Source organism: Pristiophorus japonicus, chromosome 6, assembly GCF_044704955.1.
Source record: "Pristiophorus japonicus isolate sPriJap1 chromosome 6, sPriJap1.hap1, whole genome shotgun sequence".
In the NCBI taxonomy this organism is placed as follows: Eukaryota; Metazoa; Chordata; class Chondrichthyes; family Pristiophoridae; genus Pristiophorus; species Pristiophorus japonicus.
The window spans coordinates 42,172,027-42,195,070 of NC_091982.1; the positions used below are offsets into that span (position 1 = coordinate 42,172,027).

General features: G+C 45.2%; 1 protein-coding gene across 2 annotated transcripts in view; it reads right to left on the minus strand.

Moving 5' to 3' along the window:
* Window positions 1-23,044, minus strand: part of eda (ectodysplasin A) — a 333,535-nt gene that overhangs the window by 119,184 nt on the left and 191,307 nt on the right. For both annotated transcript variants that reach the window (XM_070882801.1, XM_070882800.1), the window contains exon 2: window positions 957-1,092. In XM_070882801.1, the coding sequence (XP_070738902.1) occupies window positions 957-1,092 (136 nt within the window). The remainder of the gene's footprint in view (window positions 1-956; window positions 1,093-23,044) is intronic.

A 23,044-nucleotide genomic window follows, 5' to 3' on the forward strand; every position in this document is an offset into this window, starting at 1 on the left:
GCCAAGCTGTTCCAGAACAGCTACAACACTGGCAATTACCTGACAAAGTGGAAAACTTCCCAGGTATGTCCTGTCCACAAAAAGCAGGACAAATTTAATCCGGCCAATTACCGCCCCATCAACTTACTCTCAATAATCATCAGCAATGTGATGGAAGATGTCGTCAACAGTAGTATTAAGCGGCACTCTCTCACCAATAACCTGATCACCAATGCTCAGTTTGGGTTCCCCCAGGATCACTCGGCTGCAGACCTCAATACAGCTTTGGTCCAAACATGGACAAAAGAGCGGAATTGTCGAGGTGAGGCGAGAGTGACTGTCCTTGACAGCAAGGCAGCATTTAACCGAGTGTGGCATCAAGGAGCCTTTGTAAAAGTGAAGGCAATGGGAATCAGGGGCAAAACTCTCCACTGGCTGGAGTCATACCTAGCACAAAGGAAGGTAGTTGTGGCTGTCAGAGGCCAATCATCTCAGTCCCAAGACATGGCTGAAGGAGTTCCTTAGGGCAGTGTCCTAGGCCCAACCATCTTCAGGTCATTGAGGTGAAGGTACTTCCACAGCGCTGCTATGAAGGGTGTTCCAGGACTCTGACCCAGGAAACAACGATAAAGGAAAGGCAATACACCTCCAGGTTTTTACTTTACAACAATTCTTACTGTTGTTTTGGAGACTGGATTCTGCAATTCTGTCCATTTTTGTATGAAAAACAAAAAACAAGGATCTTGCTGATAACGTGGATTGGCAAAGACAATGGTTAAAGAAAATCCTCAACCAAATGGCATATTTTTAAAATTCTGACAGTTAATGGATCCTTATTAAAATACACCAGCAACACAATTGAAACTGTACATTCAGTATTTATAATTTTTGTTATTTGAATTTTAAAATTCTGCCGAGAGCGTATAGGTTAGGGTTTTACTTTCAAACAATAACCATACCTGTACCCATGCTCTCACCTCTATCCCCTTTGACTGCTTGTACACCTCTTTCTCCTGGTTCTTTGTGGCTTCGCTTCATCCGATGAACAACCTCAGCTTGATCTCCATGGGGAAGTGCTTGATCATCTGCGGTGAAGTAATTTAACACGTGCACCTGGGGAAACAAAAATGAGAGCGATGTACTTAATGCAATGCTGAAAAGCTGGCTTTGCAGATTCTCTGCAAAACACAATAGTGTGATGGTTCATTTCCACCACTACCTTGGCAGACATCCCTGATCCCTTATGCTTACAACTTGATCACAAGCTGCCGAAACTGACCAACATTGTTATGACCAGTACTGGCAACAATGAGTCCCAGTAGATATTACTGTGCTGCAACCTGCAACGCTCCTATTCCTAAGCCCCTCTCACCTGTCTCAAAGGATATCTTCATCTCCTCAATCCAACAAGAGAGTCCATTCTCCTTCAACCTGCAAGTGCCCCACTCCTAGTTAAATGTTGGTGTGCAGAGAGGTTTAGGTGTCCTCATACAAGAAACACAGAGTTAACATGCAGGAATAATAAGCAATTAGGAAGGCACATGGCATGTTTCCCTTTATTACAAGGGGGTTGGAGTACAAGAGTAAGGAAATCTTGTTACAAATGTATAGGGCTTTGTTGAGACCACACCTGGATTATTGTGAACAGTTTAGGTCTCCTTATCTGAAATAGGATATGCTTGCCTTAGAGGCAGTGCAACAAAGGTTCACTAGATTGATTCTTGGGATGAGAGGGTTGTCATATTGAGGAGAGATTGAGCCTATACTTTCTGGAATTTAGAAAAATGAGAGATGATCTCATTGAAACATATAAGATTCTAAGGGTAATTGACAGGGTAGAAGCTGAGAGGTTGTTTCCTCTGTCTGGAGAGAACTAGGGAGCATAGTCTCAAGATAAGGGGTTGTCCATTTAAGACTGAGAGATGAGGAGGAATTTCTTCACAGAGGACTGTGAATCTTTGGAATTCACCAACCCAAAGGACGGTGGATGCTGAATCGTTGAGTACATTCAAGGCTGCGATAGATAGATTTTTGGACTCATGGGGAATCAAGAGTTCGGGTGATGAATGGCAGAGCAGGCTTTAGGGTCATATGGCCTACTCCTGCTCCTAATTCTTATGTTCCTAGTCTCCTAGACCCCTCTCACCTGTCACAAAGGATATTCTCAGTTGCTCAATCCCCAAAGACACAGCTCCTTTTGTTCCTTCAGTCTTCTTTGTCCCTAGCTGCACAGGCTGTCAATTTCCATTCAATCCTTACACAGCCGTTAGCAAACCCAAGGCCATAACCTGTGGAATTTGACCTCCCAGACCTCAACTTCATCCTTCCTAATGAATTCTAGTTCTGTTTTTCTCGATCTGCCTTGGATGCATGACTTCCAATCTGATCCCAAACAGCTTGTGTATTTGTCCTCCATTCTTGCTCCAAACTGATAACACTTTGCTGGTCCTTGAACTCCAGGCCAGCCTTGGATTGTGACCTCTCAGCTGACTGCAACCACAGCTCATGAGACTCTGCTTTGACTACTGCATCCTTTTGCATCTGGACATATTATTGACGCTACTGTTGTAAACCACTGCTGTTCTTGATCCACTTGTGGCTACCACCCAGGCCCTACCCTCTTCCCCGCCCAGCTGTGCTCCCCTCACACCCACTCCTTGTCCTACCCACTCCTATAATCTCATTTTTTCTGACAAGCTACTCCATGGTCCCTCTGTCACAAGTCTCCCATAAAATCCTTTCTCTTTGGTTTAAGGTGTTTTTCTTGGTTAAAGGAACTATATAAATGCAAGATGTTGTTGTTCCAGGCAGTTTTCTCTCCCGAACAGGCCTATAGTTTTTCACAGCCTCAACCAGTGCATTCTTCACTATGTCCAGTGCAACACTCCTCGCTGGGCCTACACTTGTAGTCACCCTCCATACTTTACACATCATTCACATGGTGTGAGCAGTGCCTTGACGCCCATAAATTCCCACTTTTCCATCACCCTCATCCTTGTCCCACTCCACTGACTCCCCGTGGCCCAGCAAATTGACCAAGATCTTCCTCCTCTCTTTCAAACCCCTCATGACTTTGGTCCACGTTAGTCAGTGATCTTGCCCAGTCCCAGTCCCAGTGGAGGATGCATATGGGGGAGTGAGACTGGGCAAGATCACTGCACCAACTTACTGGTTTCCTACTCACGCTGTGCCTCCAATAGGGTTAGGGCTGTTCTCTCAGCCACTTTACAGCTGTCCAATGGAACTTCATCCTAAATTCCATCAACCGGCTGCTGACTGCCCCACTTTCAATGGTCCCCAAAAATCCCTTCAGCCACATTTGACAAAACTATTGCTGTTGCCTTTTTCCCTACTACTCGATATCTACTCTTTTCCTCTGCCTTGTAAAATTCTCTGGAAAGCAATCTTTACGTGAATATGCTATTGTACTATGATGTAGTTACAACTGGATAAATCATATGCTAGCCAAGTGCAGTCAGTCAACAATAACAGCACCAACATGAGACTTGTACTTGGAGAATCATACTGGGCTATGATAGGGGACAATAATCAAATAGTCTCATCCCATTTAACTTCTGAAGTCAGATATGAAGAATGACCATACTGGAGAATGAATCGTACTCCTGCGCTTTTTCCAAGTCCTTTCAGTGGTCACATTACTTGCTTTTCCTCTTCACCCCCCTCCCCTGCATATGTCTCTACAAATGAAACTTGCAACATAACTAAAAAATTTATCACTTCTAAAAACGAATCACAAATCTTACTAATAAAACTCACACTTACATAGACCCAGAGCTCTCTGATTTATTCTGCAATCTGTGTTGAATTAACAGTTTTCAACTAAAGTGGTGGTTGGTATGTTATAATTGGCATCAGTGGCAGGATATGGAAATTGAAAGATTTGTTTTGTGGAACTGGAGTATTGAGAGCAAGGTTTTCAAATATAAAATAGGAAAAATATTAACTTACTGTTTTGTTCTGTCTGTGTCCTCCAGCACAATATGTACCTCCTATAAATGGTTCAGCAGAGAATGGAAATAATCAAGTTATGATGTTTTGCCTAAAAACATTTCCTTCAATGCCTAAAAGAACATTTGCTCTCAAAAACTTCAAACTTGCCTTCTCTTCCCAGTGCTTCCATTAATTTTGGCAGCCTTTGTTCCGAATATTTTCCCACCCTTCCTATATGTAGAACCTGCTATACCCTGACCATGCATGCATTACTAACTATCTGTGTTCTGATTCAGATTCCATAGCTCAGGATCTCTCAAATCGACACCACTTGGCAGATCAGATCTTGAACCCTACCGATTCATTAAAGTAACCAGCAGGGCACCAGCCACTTGATCACATTCTTCAGTACTGCTATCCCTTCAGCAGCCTGGCAAACTCTAATGAGATTTTCTTAGCCACACATTTTACAGGGTTTCCCAACAATCTCTGGCAACACACCATAACTTGATTATTTCCATTCTCTGCCGAACCATTTATATTGTGCTGGAGGACACAGACAGAACAAAACAGTAAGTTAATATTTTTCCTATTTTATATTTGAAAACCTTGCTCTCAATACTCCAGTTCCACAAAACAAATCTTTCAATTTCCATATTCTGCCACTGATGCCAATTATAACATCCCAACCACCACTTTAGTTGAAAACTGTTAATTCAACACAGATTGCAGAATAAATCAGAGTGCTCTGGGTCTATGTACACAGCCACTCACTGCTATAATCATTTGAGCCAACAGGCTAGTGATCAGCGACCCTCTCCATACAGGTTGGACTGTCGAACCATAGGTCACAAAATGGATTTCAAGGCAGCCCAGTTTCAAATGTTTGATTCCCAATGTGCTATGCTGTTCTGTTGTCATCATACATACCCATACTGGAAGACAACATGCCCCAACTATAAACTATAGGGTACACAATGGCACTAGTGGTACTAATTCAATTGTGTCCCTTGATTCTGTAAGATTAATTTAATCCTCTACAATTGCGGGCATCAAAAAGGGAAAAACACAGACAAAATATTCAAACCATACAGGAGTATGTTGCAGAAACAGAACCGAAACATCTAAAGCCATTACTTTGCTCTCATGTTGTCCTTTGTTGCATTTAAATGAAGTCTAAAAAGTAGACTGTGTTCAGCATGTTGTGGTTTATTTCATAATTACTACAAACTAAAGAATTGGTGTTTACGAATTAAAGCATTTGCATAGCAAGAAAAAAAATCTGCTTTAGATCAACCTTAGATCAGGGAGATTAGAGGAGAACAAAAATCCTACAAATTAACAGAAAATGTTGGAAACGCTCAGCAACTCAGGCAACTTCTGTGGAGAGAAACATAGTTAATGGAATGAATATTAACCCGCCAAACACAGGTAGATGAGATGTAAAACATTTTAAAATCTCAAACGTGACCCCCAACCTGCCCACTTCCAGGTTTAATGGACTGACTTGAAATCCATTTTGTCATGTATTTCACCATCTTGCAATTACAATAGTTAAGTAACTGTAACTCATGCACACTGTACCTGTACCCGTGAAATGCACACCCTGACCACAGGGGGTGAGCTTGCGGGAGACACTCCTCACCTGGGTTTCCAGATATAAAAGGGGAGGTCCCACCCAGGGTCAGCACTCCTTGGTCCTGGGAATAAAGTGAAGGTCACAGAGTGACCGTGTCTGATATATACATGCCTCGTGTAAGTTTGTAACAAGGTGCAGAGACACTACACATTTTGTGACCCATGGTTCGACAGTCCAGCCTGTATAGAGAGGGTTGCTGATCAAGCACTAGCCTTTTGGCGCAAATGATTATAGCAGTGAGTGGCTGTGTTACATAGACCCAAAGCTCTCTGATTTAGTCTGCAATCTGTGTTGAATTAACAGTTTTCAACTAATGTGGTGGTTGGCATGTTATAATTGGAAGAGAGCCTCATTTTAACTTCCCTTACAGGTTTAACCCTGGCCATCTGGGTTACACAGGTCTCAGGAAACCCAACAGCTCATGGGAGGCAAGGACAGCTTCAGGAAAAGTTAAGTGCCCTTACAGCACTGCTTGTGGGTCGGGAGTGCTTCCCCCCCAAGCTTACCTGATTCACTGGGATCACCCACCCCCCACCACCTGCATCAAACACACCCACATCCAAAGAGGCCCCCCCCCCTCCCCCCGCCAGTCGTGGATCAAACCCACCCCCACCAGCAGCTGCAGGCTCCTTACCTGCGGCTGCAGCCTACTCCGGAGAGCTCCCCGCCCAACTGGGAGCCAAGCTGGTGAATTAGGCTGACTTGCGGGTAGATCCTGTCAAAAAAGAATGTGCACACCATGGAGTTAAAACTCCACAGCATGCGGGGAAATCTGGTCTTGTTAATATCAGGGCCACTGTTTCAGGTCAGTAACCTTTCATCAGAACTGGTTCCTGATGAAAATTCTAATGAAAGGTCATCAACCTGTGTTAACTATGTTTCGCACACCACAGAAACTGCCCAAACTCCTTGTCCAGCACTTTCTGGTTTTATTTCAGATTTCCAGCATCTGCACTATTTTGATCTGGTAGCAATTTTTTCAAGCAAACTTCCAACAAAAGCTGTTGATACTCTCAATGAACCGCAATCAAGGAGAGCCACAGATAAGAGACAGAGATTATCAAATATGTTAGGGAATGTGATGCTTTTAGGTTGCTAAAACCAAGGAACTGTCAAGTGTAGAAATAAGGGATAAATAGATAATCTGGAGTCTGGCTGGATTATCTTTGGCAATGGGGTTTAGGGAGTAATTTTGTAAACTTTCCCTCAGGAAATTAAATAATTGAGGTTAAATCTATCAGAGAATAAGATTATACATGGGTTCACTTGATGGATTTAATGACTTTCTCTTGCTTTTTGTTTCCTCGTGCCAGTTGCCTAAGACTCGATTGCTATAATTGCCAGGATTAGTTTTCTCTAAAAATTTTAAATGCAATGTATTAAATTTACCATGCAATTTTCCGATAATGTTTTTCATCCTCTCGGAGAATTCACTCCCGTTTTCTGTCCTGTTTCTCATACCACCTGAGGCCAAGATAATGGGAAGGAGTAAGGCTGTAACTTGTAGACATCCCTTGCTTAAGCAAATACCGGCCCCAATATTTACGGGGAGGTGGGGAGCATGCAGGGGGCAGGGGAGAAACCCAGAAACGCAAAGGTTCTACGGCATTTAATGGCAACACCACATTATCATTTTTTTTCCTATACACTCTGTTTCCCGCCCAGCAACCGGCCAGATTGATAGGAAAGCCAGCGGTAGAAGACTGCAGCCAGGGAAGGATCGGTGGTTGGTTGGGGAAGTTGGACCAGCAATCGGGGGGGGGGGGGGGGGGAAGGGGGAAAAGAGAAAAAAAGTCGGACTGGCAAATTGGGAGGGAGTCTGGGAGAGATTGCGGGTTTGGCCGGGGAGTGGGGGGGGGGGGGTGGGGGGGGGGGCTTCAGCCAATCGTGGCAGAAGATTTGCTTGAGGGGCCAGGGAGGCATGGAGGGAAAAGCACTCCATCTCCTCCTGGCCCACAAGCGGTGCTCTAAAAAGCACTTACATGCTGGACCTGGCTGCTCACACCTCCCTTCAGCTGCTGGGAAACCCATGCAGGTGGCATTACTTTCAAATCGCTGCCAAAATATCAGGAAAGGAGCCTCATTTAAACATTATGATTACAGGACCTGCCTCTTCTGAGTGGGTTAAGGGGATAAAAAACGGTCAGAGTGGAGACAGACTGATGGTCACAAAAGTGGATACTGAAGGTAGTGAATTGATCTGACACTAAAATAGTCCAGATTAAAACGGCTTATCAGTATTAGGAGGTTTTGAGAAATCAGGTGTTCCTCTGTACTCTGGTAGGGATTGTGATTGACCGGTTATATGTAAAACTCGCTTACGTATGTATAGCACGCTTATACACTCCCTTACATTGGGTTAAGAAGAGGGAAGCAGCAATGTCTGATGGTTAATGAACCATCCGTTGTATTAACCTTAATACAGACTCATGGAAGCGTACATATTCAGTACAGAACAAGAACTGTACAAATATTTGGGAACATAGATTATAGCAGCATGGGAACAGGATGGTATTGACTGGTAGTTTTAACTAGAGTTCTTGGGAGAGGGATAAGGAGGCACCACCCTGGAAAACAAAGTTAATCAACACGTCATGAGGAACTGAGACAAAGTTGACACCACTGAATAACACATTCTGGGAGGGTGACATGTGATGGGAGATGGACATGTGGGGAAGAACCACTCAGAGCTAGTCTGATAAGAGTCGACAAATCAATGTAACTTCGCTGATAGCAGTAGGTCAATCGATGGTTTTGTAGGAGAAAATGTATAACTGTTGTTCTGGGAAGTGTTCATCAGAACCTTCCCTAGCATGTTCGAATAAAAACGGGTTGAACCAAAGTTTTTGTCTGAGTGATTCCGTGGTCGCTATTCCAAAGGACGGGTGTTGATTCCTTAGATCAGGGAGTCCATCTTGAGGAAGAGAAGTCTTCCTTTTACCCCAACACCCCGATAGCTGGTATAGTTAAAACAGAAACGTCCACAGCAGGGTGGGGTCGGGTTTTGCAAATGTGACGATTCAACCACCTCCTTACACCGACCCTCTCCCACATATCACGGCAGGATTAAAATTCCCTCCATTGTGTTTTGTAATGATTGGCAGGAAAGAAAAGGACTTGCATTTATATAACGCCTTTCACGACCACCAGATGTCCCAAAGCGCTTTACAGCCAATGAAGTACTTTTGAAGTGTAGTCACACTTGTAAATTTAGGAAACGTGGCAGCCAATTGCGCACAGCAAACTCCCACAAACAGCAAAGTGATGATGACCAGATAATCTGTTTTTTTTAGTGATGTTGATTGAGGGATAAATATTGGCCGGAACACTGGGGAGAACTCCCCTGCTCTTCTTCGAAATAGAGCCGTCGGATCTTTTACATCTAGCTGAGAGAGGAGATGGAGCCGCGGTTTAACGCCAAAAAGAAAGCACAATCCCACGAGAAAGTCTACAAGTGACCTCCACCCAAAAGGATGACACCACCAAGGATAGATCATAATGGGCGGTCTGTCCAAACTGAAGTAGCAGGTAATTTCAGATCAGAATTGTCAAATATAGTTCAACATTTCAATCATTTTAAAGACATCCCTTTAGCAATCAATATCTGACATATCAATTAGGTAATTGATTAGTTTCAGACTGTACAAGCTTGGAGTTGCCACATGGAGTTTGTAAAACAGCAGGAACTGCTGAATGCTGTAATATATTAAGTTGCTTTAAACTTTAATAAGTTAATTGTGGTTAATGTCTTGTTCAACTTTTGAGTTTATAGAACTTAATCTAGTTTACAGACAGTCTATTTTTAAACACCTCTCGTGTGACAGAGAATGTACGAGTTCCGATAGCTGGGAGTATTTTTCAGTAACTAACTCACGATGAGACCCATTGGTTGGGAAAAAGTCAAGCGGAGTTATAAGTCAATAAAAAGTATCAAAAAAACTTCTGGGATATACATCACAGCAAAAACACTCAACATCAGGTTGGTGTAATACAAGGTCAATGCACACTGCAGTTACTAATCTAAGGCATGGATGCTGTGTGATAGGGCAAATCAAATCAGATGGGTAGTTTCCATCAGCCTGCTCCATATCTTTAAGTGGTTAAAGCGTATCTCATAGAAACATAGAAACATAGAAAGTAGGTGCAGGAGTAGGCCATTCGGCCCTTTGAGCCTGCACTGCCATTCAATGAGTTCATGGCTGAACAAATCTCTGGCCTACTAGAAAGCTGTCCTGCTCCCTAGGACACAAGAGGTGTCCAGCAAGGCGAAGGATCAACAAGGGCGGAAAATAAGAGCAAATAAAGGTATCATCTCATTAAAACATTTTTGATCTGCCTGAAATTGAGAAATGTTGCACTAATTAGAACTTTTGAGAGAGCACATTACAAAAAGAATTGTAATATTTATCAAAGGCTTGAGTATATGAGCACAATATCAAAATTTGAAGATGACACAAAAATAGTGAGTGTGGCGAACTGTGACCACAGGAGGTAATGGACAGGTTAGTAGATTGGGGAGATGAAGTTCAATGAGGAGAAATGTGTGATGATACATATTTGGAGGAAGGAGAGGACATGTACATGAAATGGGAAAATTTTGAAGAGCAGAGGAACAGAAAGACTTAATGATTCCAATATACCTTTAAAGCAGGACAATTTAAGGAAGCTTTATTAAAAAAAACATATGGGTTTAGTGTAGAAAACCAAGGAGATAATGCTAAAAACTCATACAAATTATTGGTTAAGCTAGTTAGAATAATGGGCCTGATCTTGATGGAAAATAACAGTGTGATAACGACGCATGCCATTATTAATATGCAAATCAGTCAGTAAGTTCAAAGGATCATGAGGTATGTTATGAGTTGCAAATCTCCAGAACTTGCTGGTTAATTTACATTGCTTTGCACAAATGGCATCTCGCCCTTAGCCTCCCTGTAATTTTAAAGAACTTGCTGGATTTGCATATTAATTACTCATTAAACGCGCCACAGCACGTTCGGGCTGGAACTTAACTGCGCAAGTATTTTTTTTAACAACGCATTAATTATTAATGCAATGTCAATCAACCTCTCTGGCACAGAAACAGAATATAAACTGTTCAATCTCATTACTGTAAATTGTTGTTGAGATTTTTTAAAAGTCATTTTTTATGTTTTACTTACTTTTCTTTGGTTTCTTTTTTCCCCTTACTCTCTTTCAATCCAATCCTTCTTTCCCTCTCTATTTCTCTTTCTGTATCTGAAAGACTGCCTCATCCAAACTCGGTGGTGTTGGATTCCAAACTACCCAGGTGAAATGGGTTCAAACATTGCAACAACTAGTTAGCTACCACACAAGACTTATGACAAACACTGCACGAGTACAATCCATCTCATATTTTACTATAAAAGGAAGAAATTTAGATAGCACCGCAGGACATTTCAAAGTGCTTTATAACCAATTAAAGTAGGCATCGTTGTAATGTAACAGCAGCAAATTTGTGCACAGCAGGATCCCACAAGCAGCAATGAGATAATGACCAGATAATCTGTTTTAATGATTTTGGTTGAAACAAAACTGAAATTGTCCCCTCCAAGCATTCTGCCATATTTGATTGGTAAATGTTACCAGTAAATTAAGAAACTTATTAAATTGCTCTAGTGCTATATATTAAATCATTTCAAAGCCCTTTTTAAGTTTCTAAGTTAGTACAGTCTTAAGTACTGGGTTGATAGAACATTGATTATCAAACTGGGATCCTTGAGGAGATCCCAGGGATACTCAGGTCATAATATATCTTAACACCAATTAAATTGAAAGGTCATAAAGCTGTTAGGGGAGCAGGCGAGGGAAGGGGGCAAAGGAGGAAGGGACAAGGAAAGATGTTCACTCTAAAGATTTTGGATGAAAGTTCAAATGAATGTCCATGGAAAATATAAGTGGTAGAGAACAAGAAAATGTTTTTTTGGTAAAATTCCTTAAAATCTGGCGTTAAAAAAATAGAAACAATTCTGCATTAGCTATTAAGGGATTCAATGAATTTTCATCCATATCAGAACTGGTCATGATTCAGTACACCCTCTGTCTGATTTTGAACTTGGCTAAAAAGGTGGCAACCCAAGTTGGACCAACTAATTTTGTTCTCCATTGTAGAAATTTATGTCATCAGAAACTTAACTTAGAGAAACACATCTGACTCCTGCTTGGTTCAGCGTCTAAATGTCTTTCCATTGATAACTTGAAAGCATAACCAAGCACAAACTGCCATCATGTTACTTTTGCTAACTAGAATAGTTTCAAGCACAAAGTTGCTCCTTCAAACTAATATGTATCTTACATGTCAATCAAAAGATGCAGACTTTATGTTGCCTAAGCATACCGTGCCTGACGGCAGATCCTATTCATGTAGCTGTCTTGGCTCAAAGTTCTGGGTTCCATAAATTGTGCTGTAATACTGGCCAATTTTTTAAAATTCATTGACGGGATGTGGGCATCACTGACAAGGCCAGCATTTATTGCCCATCCCTATTTGCCTTCGAGAAGATGGTGGTGAGCCACCTTCTCGAAGTGTTGCAGTCCATGTGGTGAACGTACTCCCATAGTGCTGTTAGGGAGTGAGTTTCAGGATTTTGACCCAGCGGCGATGAAGGAACAGCAGTACATTTTCCAAGTCAGGATGATGTGTGTGACTTGGAGGCGAGCTTGGAGGTGGTTCTTCACCCAGAGAGTGGTGAACCTGTGGAATTCTCTACCACAGAAAGTTGTTGAGGCCAATTCACTAAATATATTCAAAAAGAAGTTTGATGTAGTCCTTACTACTAGGGGGATCAAGGGGTATGGCGAGAAAGCAGGAATGGGGTACTGAAGTTGCATGTTCAGCCATGAACTCATTGAATGGCGGTGCACGCTAGAAGGGCCGAAAGGCATACTCCTGCACCTATTTTCTATGTTTCTATGGTGGTTTTCCCAAGCAACTGCTGCCCTTGTTGTTCTTAGTTTGAGTTTGGGAGATGCTGCCAAAGAAAGCCTTCGCAAGTTGCTGTAGTGCATCTTTTAGATGGTACATACTACAGTCACGGTGCTACAGTCATGGTGCACCAGTGTTGGTGGGAGCGAATGTTTAAGGTGGTGGATGGGGTAACAAACAAGCGGGCTACTTTGTCCAGAGAGTGGTGAGAATGTCGGGGCCATAAAAGGAGCGGAGGTGCAGCGGCCTGGGAGCAGCGTGGAGGCCACTTCAGGGAGCAGCACAAGCTGGTGCAGGAAGGCGACAGCAGCGAAGAGTGACATCATCAAGTTCCAGGTCGGTGATTGGAGCATGGGCAGATACAGCAGGAGCGGTGAGAGACTGTGGCGGGATGTGATCGGGGCCCAGGAGAGGCGTGAGTTCGGGGCCGGGGCAGCATGGGCTAGCCCACACTGCAATATGTGTGCGCACTAGGTCCATGCAGCAGAGCAGGTCTCCAGTCATCTTGGATAACCCTTGCCACTGGACCAAGACCTAGCTCTGTCAAGCCCGTGTAGTGGCTGGTGTGCAACGGCTACCACACGTTAAAAAAATCCACGCACAGGCACCTTCCACCCTTCAGGATGTAGTTCAGGACCTGGAATATTAGGTCCTTCATTGAAACACCTGTGAACTCATCCTTTTTTGGCATGAAAGCAAGTCATCCTCGATTTGCGCGACTGCCTATAATGATGACTTTATCCTGGATGATGTTGAGTTTCTTAAGTATTGTTGGAGCTGCACTGGCAGGCAAGTGGAGAATATTCAATCACACTTATGCCTTGTAGATGGTGGAAAGGCTTTGAGGAGTCAGAAGGATGCTCGCCACAGAATACCCAGCTTCTGACCTGTTCTTGTAGCCAAAGTATTTATGTGGCTGGTCCAGTTAAGTTTCTGTTCAATAGTGACTCTCAGGATGTCAATGGTGCGGTATTCGATGATGGTAATGCTGTTTGAATGTCAAGGAGAAGTGCTTAGACTCTCTTTTGGAGATAGTCATTACTGGCACATTTGTGGCGTGAATGTTACTTGCCACTTATCCCTCCAAACTTAAAATGTTGTCCAGGTCTTCTTACATGTGGCCACAGACTGCTTCATTATCTGAGGAGTTGCGAATGGAAATGAACACTGCAATCATCAGCAAATATCCCCACTTCTGACCTTATGATGGAGAGAAGGTCATTGATGAAACCGCTGAAGATGGTTCGGCCTAGGACTCTGCCCTGAGAAACTCCTGCAGTAATGTCCAATAATTGGTCTCCAACAACCACAACAAACTTCCTTTGTGCTAGGTATGATTCCAGCCAGTGGAGAGTATTCCCTGATTTCCACTGACTTCAATTTTACTAGGGCTCCTTGATGCCTCACTTGTCAAATGCTGCCATGATGTCAGAGACATGCACTCTGACCTCACCTCTGGAATTCAGCTCGTTTGTCCATGTTTGGAGCATGGCTATAATGAGATCTAGAGCCAAGTGGTCCAGACAGAACCCAAAATGTGCATTGGTGAGCAGGTTATTGGTGACTATGCGTCGCTTGATAGTACTGTCAGTGACACCTTCCATCACTTTGCTGATGATTGAGAGTAGGCTGATGGAGCCGTGATTGGTCAGATTGAATTTGTCCTACTTTTAATGGACAGGACGTATCTGACCAATTTTCTACATTGTGGGTAGTTGTGTTGTAGCTGTACTGGAACAGCTTGGCTAGGGGTTCGGCTGGTTCTGGAGAACAAATCTTCAGCACTGCAGCCAGGATGTTGTCAGGGTCTATAGCCTTTGTAGTGCACTCAACCATTTCTTGATAACACATGGAGTGAATTGAATTGGTTAAAGACTGGCTTCTGTTGGCACTTCTGGTTGAAGATGGTTGCGAACGCTTCAGCCTTGTCTTTTGCACTCTGCTCTGCCATTATTGAGGAGGGGAATGGTCATGTAGCCTCCTCCTCCCATTAGTTGTATAATTGTTCACCATCATTCACAACTGGATGTGGCAGGACTGCAGAGCTTTGATCTAATCAGTTGGTTGTGGGATCGCTTAGCGCGGTCAATAGCATGCCGCTTCTGCTGTTTAGCATGCATGTAGTCCTGTAGCACTGAGATAGTACAGTGGACAGTTGGAGAAGTCAAGAGCTGACACCATGCAGATAGACTTGATCTTTGAGTCCTAATGTCGTCTTCTTTGGCTCGGTCTCCGTTTTTGTCTCGCTGTGCTCCTGTGAAGTGTCTTGGGACGTATTGGGACGAATTGCTGCGTTAAAGGTTGCTATATAAATGAAGTTGTTTTCATATGTTAAACATCTGAACCTTGAGGTTGAATTACTGTTTAATACTGTCGCCCAGATGTCTTGATGAGATTAGATGATAATCAGTAATGCCTAGTTATTTTATATTGTATATATTATATATAGATATTGTGTTGCCTGGGGTAGGACCACTCTGTCTCATTGATAATGCTAAATCCAACAAGGATTTTCTAATTGTTCTAAAGTGGTTGCCAGACTCCACTCCCCTTCTACTCGGACATATCAGTTTTTTTTAAATCTAATTATCCCTTCTGCTCATAGGAACATAGGAATGTATAGAACCAGAAAAGATTATTTCATCCACCTGGCCAGCCCAGAGTTTAAAAACACAATACACACTTCATTACCTACATCTTCTGCCCACTCTGCGATATGTGTGCGCACTAGGTCCGTGCAGCAGAGCGGGTCTCCAGTCGTCCTGGTTCAACCCTTGCCACTGGATAAAGGCCTAGTTCTGTCGAACCCGTGTGGTGGCTGATGTGCAACGTTAGAAAAATCCACGAACAGGCATCTTTCACCTCCTCAATTGGAGTTCAGGACTGGAACATCGGGTCCTTCATTGAAACATCTGTGAACTCTTGTGGAAGCAAGTCATCCTCGTTCGAGGGACCGCCTATGATGATGATGTAGTCCTGTGTTGTAAGTTCACCAGGTCAGCAGCTCACTTTTAGGTACACCTGGTGCTGACCCTGGCATGCTCTTCTACACTCCTCATTGAACCAGGTTTGTTCTCTGGCTTGATAGTAATGGAGAGTGAGGGATAGGTCAAGTCATGAGGTTACAGATTGTGGTGGATTACAAGTCTGCTGCTGCTGATGGCCCACTGTGCCTCATGGATTACCAGTTTTGAGCTGCAAGAATCTGAATCTATCCCATTTAGCGTGGTGATAGTGCCACACATCACGATGAAGGGTGTCCTCAGTGTGAAGGCGCAACTTGGTCTCCTGAAGGACTGTGTGGTGGTCACTCCTACCAATGCCGTCATGGACAGATGCATCTGCGACAGGTAGATTGGAGATGATGTCGTCAAGCAGGTTTTTCCCTCGGGTTGGTTCTCTCACCACCTGCTGCAAGCCCAGTCTGGCAGCTGGGTCCTTCAGGTCTGGTTGGTCAGTGGCGGTTCTAACGAGCCACTCTTGGTAATGGGCATTGAAGCCCCCCACCCAGAGTACACTCTGTGCCCATGCTGCCCCCAAGTGGTGTTCAACGTGGAGGAGTACTGAGTCATCAGCTGAGGGAGAGTGGTCGGTGGTAATCAGCAGGTGCTTTTCCTTGCCCATGCCATGAGACGTCATGGGGTTCAGAGTCAATGTTGAGGACTCCCAAGGCCACTATATACTTCTGTGCCGCTACCTCTGGTAGGTTTGTCCTGCTGCTGGAACAGGACATACCCAGGTATGGTGGCTGAAAACTATGATCTGTGAGTATGACTAGGTCAGGCTGTTGCTTGACTAGTCTGTGGGACAGCTCTCCCAATTTTGGCACAAGTCTCCAGAAGTTAGTGAGGAGGACTTTGCAGGGTTGACGAGGCTGGGTGTGCCTTTATTTTGTCCGAATCAGATGGCTATGTCAATGCCGGGTGGTCAGTTCAGTTTTATTGTTATTACACTTGGTTGTAGCAGTTTGGTACAACTGAGTGGCTTGCTAGGCCATTTCAGAGGGCAGTCATATTTAGGCCAGATTGGGGAAGGACGGAGATTATTTTCCCTAAAAGGACACTAGTGAACTGGATGGGTTTTTATGACAATCCAGTAGTTGCATTACTGATACCAGCGTTTTTTTATTCCAGATTTATTTAATTAACTGACTTTAAATTCCCCACCTGCCATGGTGGGATTGGAACTCATGTCTCTGTATCATTAGTCCAGGCCTTCTGGATTACTAGTTCACTAACATTACCATTATGCTACCATTCCCAGAAAAGTGGAAATGTTTCAGCAGATGATGAGCCAAGCAGGAGTACCGTGTGAAAACACTCTGCAATTTATTTATATACATATACAAATCTGATATCACCTGCAAACTGCACTATCCTGAAACAGATTCCAAGAGTCAATGCAATCTGTTTCCAGTATCATTCCTAGCCATGCTTTCAATTCTCTTGAGGATAGTCACAAGCCACACAACATAATTGCTGAAAAAAGATTTGAATTCCAAGTTCAATTACCAACATTTCTAAAGTACATAAAACCAACCAACTTAATTAATATCAGGCACAAGCAAGCTGAACCTTCAAAACAAAAGTGATTCTGGAAAAAAAAAGCTATAAGCTCTGATAACATAGGTCTTTCTGAAACTCAGAACCTATCTAAAGAGCTGGTTGCTCCCTAGCTCATCCTTTTCCAGTTGGCCCTATGGGGTAGATTTTAACTCCGCCTGGGCAAAGGGCAGACGAGTCTTTAAAGTTGTGGGTGCGGCTTTTGTGCATTGGTCCCTCCCTCCCTTCCACAAACAGGCAAGGGAGGGTCCCCCCACAATAGGCAGGCAGGGGCCTCGTTTACATTCAAGAATCACAACTCGATTAGGTCATCAGCGCCGCAATTTTAACCAGGAAATCGATAGACACGCACAGCGCAAAACCAACATACGGGTATTTTTATTTAACTTTTACGAGGATTCCTTCTGGACAAGGAGTAGCAGATTGCTCCTCAGAATCCTGCAAGGAGTGCTTGGGCCTCCCTAGCCCTGGCCTTTCTCCTCATTCAAAGCCATCGTACCTCTTTTTAAAGCACTGCCCCCCCCCCCACTCCACGACTGCTTCCTCGTGATCTCGGGTTCCCGTCCGCCGGCCCTCATGTCACTCCTGCTGCTTTCGGGCTGGAGACAACTCTGCCAAATGCTACTGAGTCTGGGAGTTGAAATAGTCGTGTTCAACTCTCCACAGGGAGTTTCCCTCCAGCTCCACCTGCACAGAACGCTCCCAGAGTTAAAATCAACCACAGTAAGTCCATATTGCCTCACCTAGTGGAAAGCAACAGGCAAAGATTTTGGGGATGAAATTCAGGGCCGCCAGGAAGCTGGTGGTGTTGAGGTCTTTTTCCCCCCGATTAGCACCGCAACATTTGCGGCGGCCATTGAATCCAAATTCAGCTTTATGACCACAAAAAAGGTGTTCGTCTTATTAGCCCTTCAAACCTGAAAGTTTGCAGTCTTAATTGGGGCGTTATTCTCATGGGAAATTCACCCTTAGGGTGATGTGGCAGCTGCCATTGCAACACAGGCGCGAGGCAACGAGCGTATCGGTGCTGCTTTGGAGAGGATGGCGCGTCTAAGTGCTGTCATATCTAGTGGCTTTCAGACTGTGGCTGCTCACATGCAGTCTCAGCTGGATTCCCCCCCCTCCGATCATCTGAGACTTCAGTGTTGCTTTCGCAGCTGCGTCCATCATGGGCCACAGCACCGACCTGAGCTCCCTCAGATTGGTGTTGGTGGTATTGTGCTGCCCCTGGTGAGTTATTCAGACTCCTCGGGCCAGGATATGGATGATGCGTTCCCTCCGGCTCGCAGCATTCCTGACCCCAGACCTATCACTCCGCCAGTGCCTCCACGCATGGCCTCGCCCGAGCCAAGTCAGACTGAACCCTCCCAGGAGGGTGTTGACCAGTCTCCAGCCGGCCCTTCAAGGCTCAAAGCTGCTCAAGGGTGCCCCAGGACATCTGCAGCTTCCATACAGGGAACACAGCAGCCTTCCCAGACCCATGAGGCAGCCACAGGAGAGACACTGAGGCAAAGTTGCAGGTTAGGCAGGAAAGATCATCACAGGCAGTCCCTCAAAGTCGAGGATGACTTGCTTCCACTCTAAGTGAGTTCTCAGGTGGCTGAACAGTCCAATACGGGACCTACAGCCTCTGTCACAGGTGGGCAGACAGTGGTTGAAGGAAAAGGTGGGCGGGGAGCCTGGGTTGCCGCACGCTCCTTCCGATGTCTGCGCTTGGTTTCTGCATGCTCTCGGCGACGAGACTCGAGGTGCTCAGCACTCTCCCGGATGCTATTTCTCCACTTTGGGCAGTCTTGGGCCAGGGATTCCCAGGTGCCAGTGGGATGTTGCACTTTATCAAGGAGGCTTTGAGGGTGTCCTTGAAGCATTTCCTCTGTCCACCTGGGGTTTGCTTGCCCTGTCAAGACTCCGAGAAGAACGCTTGCTAAGGGAGTCTCGTGTGGGGCATACGGACGACGTGACTCACCCATCAGAGCTGGTCAAGTGTGGTCAGTGCTTCGATGCTGGGGATGTTGGCCTGAGCGAGAACACTGACGTTGGTGCGTCTGTCCTTCCAGTGGATTTGCAGGATCTTGCGGAGGCAGCATTGGTGGTACTTCTCCAGTGCTTTAAGGTATCTACTGGAAATAGTCCACTTCTCTGAGCCGTATACGGGGGCGGGTATCACTACTGGTGAATGGTGGCAGATCTGAGGTCCTGGTCTTCAAAAACTCTCTGCCTCAGGCGACCGAAGGCTGCACTGGCACACTGGAGGTGGTGTTGGACGTCATCATAGATGTCTGCCCTTGCTGACAGTAGGCTCCCGAGATATGGAAAATGGTCCACGTTGCCTCACCGTGGATTTTGATAACCGGGGGGCAGCAGGGTCAGGTTGGCGGAGGATCTTTGTCTTACGGATGTTTAGTGTAAGGCCCATGCTTTCGTATGCCTCGGTGAAGTTGTTGACGATGGCTTGGAGTTTGTCCTCCGAGTGTACGCAGACGCAAGCATCGTCTGTGTATTGTAGTTCGATGACAGAGGATGGGACGACCTTGGATCGAGCCTGGAGGCGGCAGAGGTGGAACAGATTCCCATTTGTTACTGCTCGGAATGCTGAGTTGGGGCGATGTTTCCAGTCTGAGCCGCTGGATTGAGATTTCAGTTTTCTCTGTGAATCTCGGGATTTCTATTTCTCTCTCTCTCTCGTTTCTTTCCCCCTTTTCTCTTTTTCTATTCCTATTTCTCTATTTCTCTCTATCCCAATCAAATTTTTTCATTCTGTTTCTCATTCCCTTTCCTCCCTTCTATCTCTTTCTCCTTTGCTCCCTCCCAATCTCTTTCCCTCTCCCCCTCTCTCTTTCCCTCTCCCCCACCCCACCCCCCCCCACTCTCTCGCTCCCTCTTTCTCTCCCCTTGAATGCAGATTTCGGTGCTGAACTCCACCGGTCCATTGAAGAGGCTCCTGGACTTGTTGCTGAGCAATACGGAGCTGGCTCCGGACTCTCGCCCCGTCCGGAGCTCGCTGATCTCCCCCAGATGATCTCTTACCGGACTTCTCTGTGAGACCGACTCAGCTGCTATTACTTCGAGGACTCCGGGGAGCTTCTGACCCATCCTCAGGTTTGGATCTTGCCTTCTTGTCTCTCTCCGTTGCCATGGCTTCCAGATCTCTGCCACTCTGGCGTTAAAATCTGGCAGGGGCACCGTCAGCTGAAGGGCCGGCTTTTCCACACTGAAAATGGGTCCGGGGTGGAGCGGCAGCGGTGCGCACTTTTAGCATGTCGCTACTGCTGCAAGCCCCACACTGCCACGAGAGTCGGCGGTGGACCACACCGCTGTATGACCTTCCGGGCCAAAAACGACGTTGTAGCGGCCAGTTGAGCCAGAGCGGCAACCATTCAATTTTGACGAATGGCTGCCGCAAACGAGCAATAACGGGTCTCTTTGAGATCCTGAATTTCGGCCCCCTTGTCTTTGTATAAGATGCGATCAAAATCTACCGTAGAATGCTGGTGAACACTTCCAACTGAATTGAAGTTCATGGAGAAAGTGTTGCAACATATCACCCAGAGAAAATGCTATTTAATTACCAATTTGACTTCAGAGTGAATCAACCAAACTGTGATGCAAGAATCTAATGCGATAATTATCTCAATGCTCTTCGGCACTATCAAAGCAGTCTTCACAGTCTACAGCTATTCATAGTGCAGAGCCTACTTACCTCCGAGATTATAACCTCTAAATACATAGGCCCCAAACTTGGTGGAAGCTAAGTTCTGCCTAAGTGCCGCCCAAAGGACCCGACGGTCCTTTGGGCGGGAGGTTCGTGGAAAAGTCCTGGAAAGACCGACCGGCGGCAAAAAAACGACACGCCCTGAATATAAGCGGCAGCGGATGGGAGCTCCCAATCTCGGCGCCAAATGTAATCATCGACAAAGTACCGCCAAGGATTGAGTCGGGCCCAGGGAGGGGGGGCAACACATAAAATTAAAATTTAAAAAAAAATACTGGAAAACCTTCAGGGGTCCCCATCCACCTGAATCGCTGGGGAAAAAATAAAGAAAAGAAATTTACTAACCTTTTTTTGCAGGTTTTCTTACTTACTGTTGAAGTTAGACCTGCCTCCAAGCAGCGATCCTTCCCCGCTGCAGCGGACTCTCGCCCGGACCAAACTGGCAACTCAGCAGGTGGGAAGACACTTACGTTGAGTTGCGTGCCAGCAGACGGTTCCCAACAGTCTTCCCTCCCAGCCGACGGAAAGCCTCCACGAAACTCTCTGCGGTAGGGAATTCCACAGGTTAACAACTCTCTGAGTGAAGAAGTTTCTCCTCATCTCAGTCCTAAATGGCCTACCCCTTATCCTAAGACTGTGTCCTCTGGTTCTAGACTGCCCCATCATCGGGAACATTCTTCCCGCATCTAACTTGTCCACTCCTGTCAGAATCTTGTGAGTTTCTATGAGATCCCCTCTCATCCTTCTAAACTCCAGTGTATAAAGGCTCAATTGATCCAGTCTCTCCTCATATGTCAGTCCCGCCATCCCAGGAATCAGTCTGGTGAACCTTCGCTGCACTTCCTCAATAGCAAGATTGTCCTTCCTCAGATTAGGAGACCTAAACAGAACACAATATTCCAGGTGAGACCTCACCAAGGCCCTGTACAACTGCAGTAAGATCTCCCTGCTCCTATACTCAAATCCCCTAGCTATGAAGGCCAACATGCCATTTGCTTTCTTCACCGCCTGCTGTACCTGCATGCCAACTTTCAATGACTGATGAACCATGACACCCATCTTTAATAATTAATTCCAACATTTTCCCCACTACCGATGTCAGGCTAACCGGTCTATAATTCCCTGTTTTCTCTCTCCCTCCTTTTTGAAAAAGTGGAGTTACATTAGCTACCCTCCGATCCATAGGAACTGATCCAGAATCCATGGAATGTTGGAAAATGACCACCAATGCATCCTCTATTTTTAGGGCTACTTCCTTAAGTACTCTGGGATGCAGACTATCAGGCTCTGGGGATTTATCGGCCTTCAATCTCATCAATTTCCCTGACACAATTTCCTGACTAATAAGGATTTTCTTCAGTTCCTCCTTCCCGCTAGACCCTCGGTCCCCTAGTCTTTCCGGAAGGTTATTTGTGTCTTCCTTAGTGAAGACAGAACCAAAGTATTTGTTCAATTGGTCTGCCATTTCTTTGTTCCCCCATTATAAATTCACCTGATTCTGACTGCAAGGGACCTACATTAGTCTTCACCAATCTTTTTCTCTTCACATCTCTATAGAAGGTTTTGCAGTCAGTTTTTTATGTTCCCTGCAAGCTTACTCTCATACTCTATTTCCCCCCTCCTAACCAAACCCTTTGTCCTCCTCTGCTGAATTCTAAATTTCTCCCAGGCCTCAGGTTTGCTGCTTTTTCTGGCCAATTTATATGCCTCTTCCTTGGATTTAACACTATCCCTAATTTCCCTTGTTAGCCACAGTTGAGCCACCTTCCCCGTTTTAATTTTATGCCAGACAGTGATGTACAATTGTTGAAGTTCATCCATGTGGTCTTTAAATACCTGCCATTGCCTATCCACCGTCTACCCTTTAAGGATCATTCGCCAGTCTATGCTAGCCAATTTCATGTCTCATACAATCGAAGTTACCTTTCTTTAAGTTCAGATCCTTCGTCTCTGAATTAACTGTGTCACTTCCATCTTAATGAAGAATTCTACCATATTATGGACACTCTTCGCCCATACCACTGCAGGGTGCAGCGCATGCTGCTGCAGGAGGGCGACAGCTACGAAGCCAGGTCGTTGATTGCAGTGCGGGCAGGCACAACAGGAGGGGCGAAGGAGCGGCAAGAGTCCGTGGAGAGAAGTGACCAGGGTGCAGGAGAGGTGTGAACCTGGGGCCCAGAAGAAGTGAGGGCCCAGGGGCAGCACGTGCCAGCCCACACTGCGATATGTGTGCGCGCTCGGTCTGTGCAGCAGAA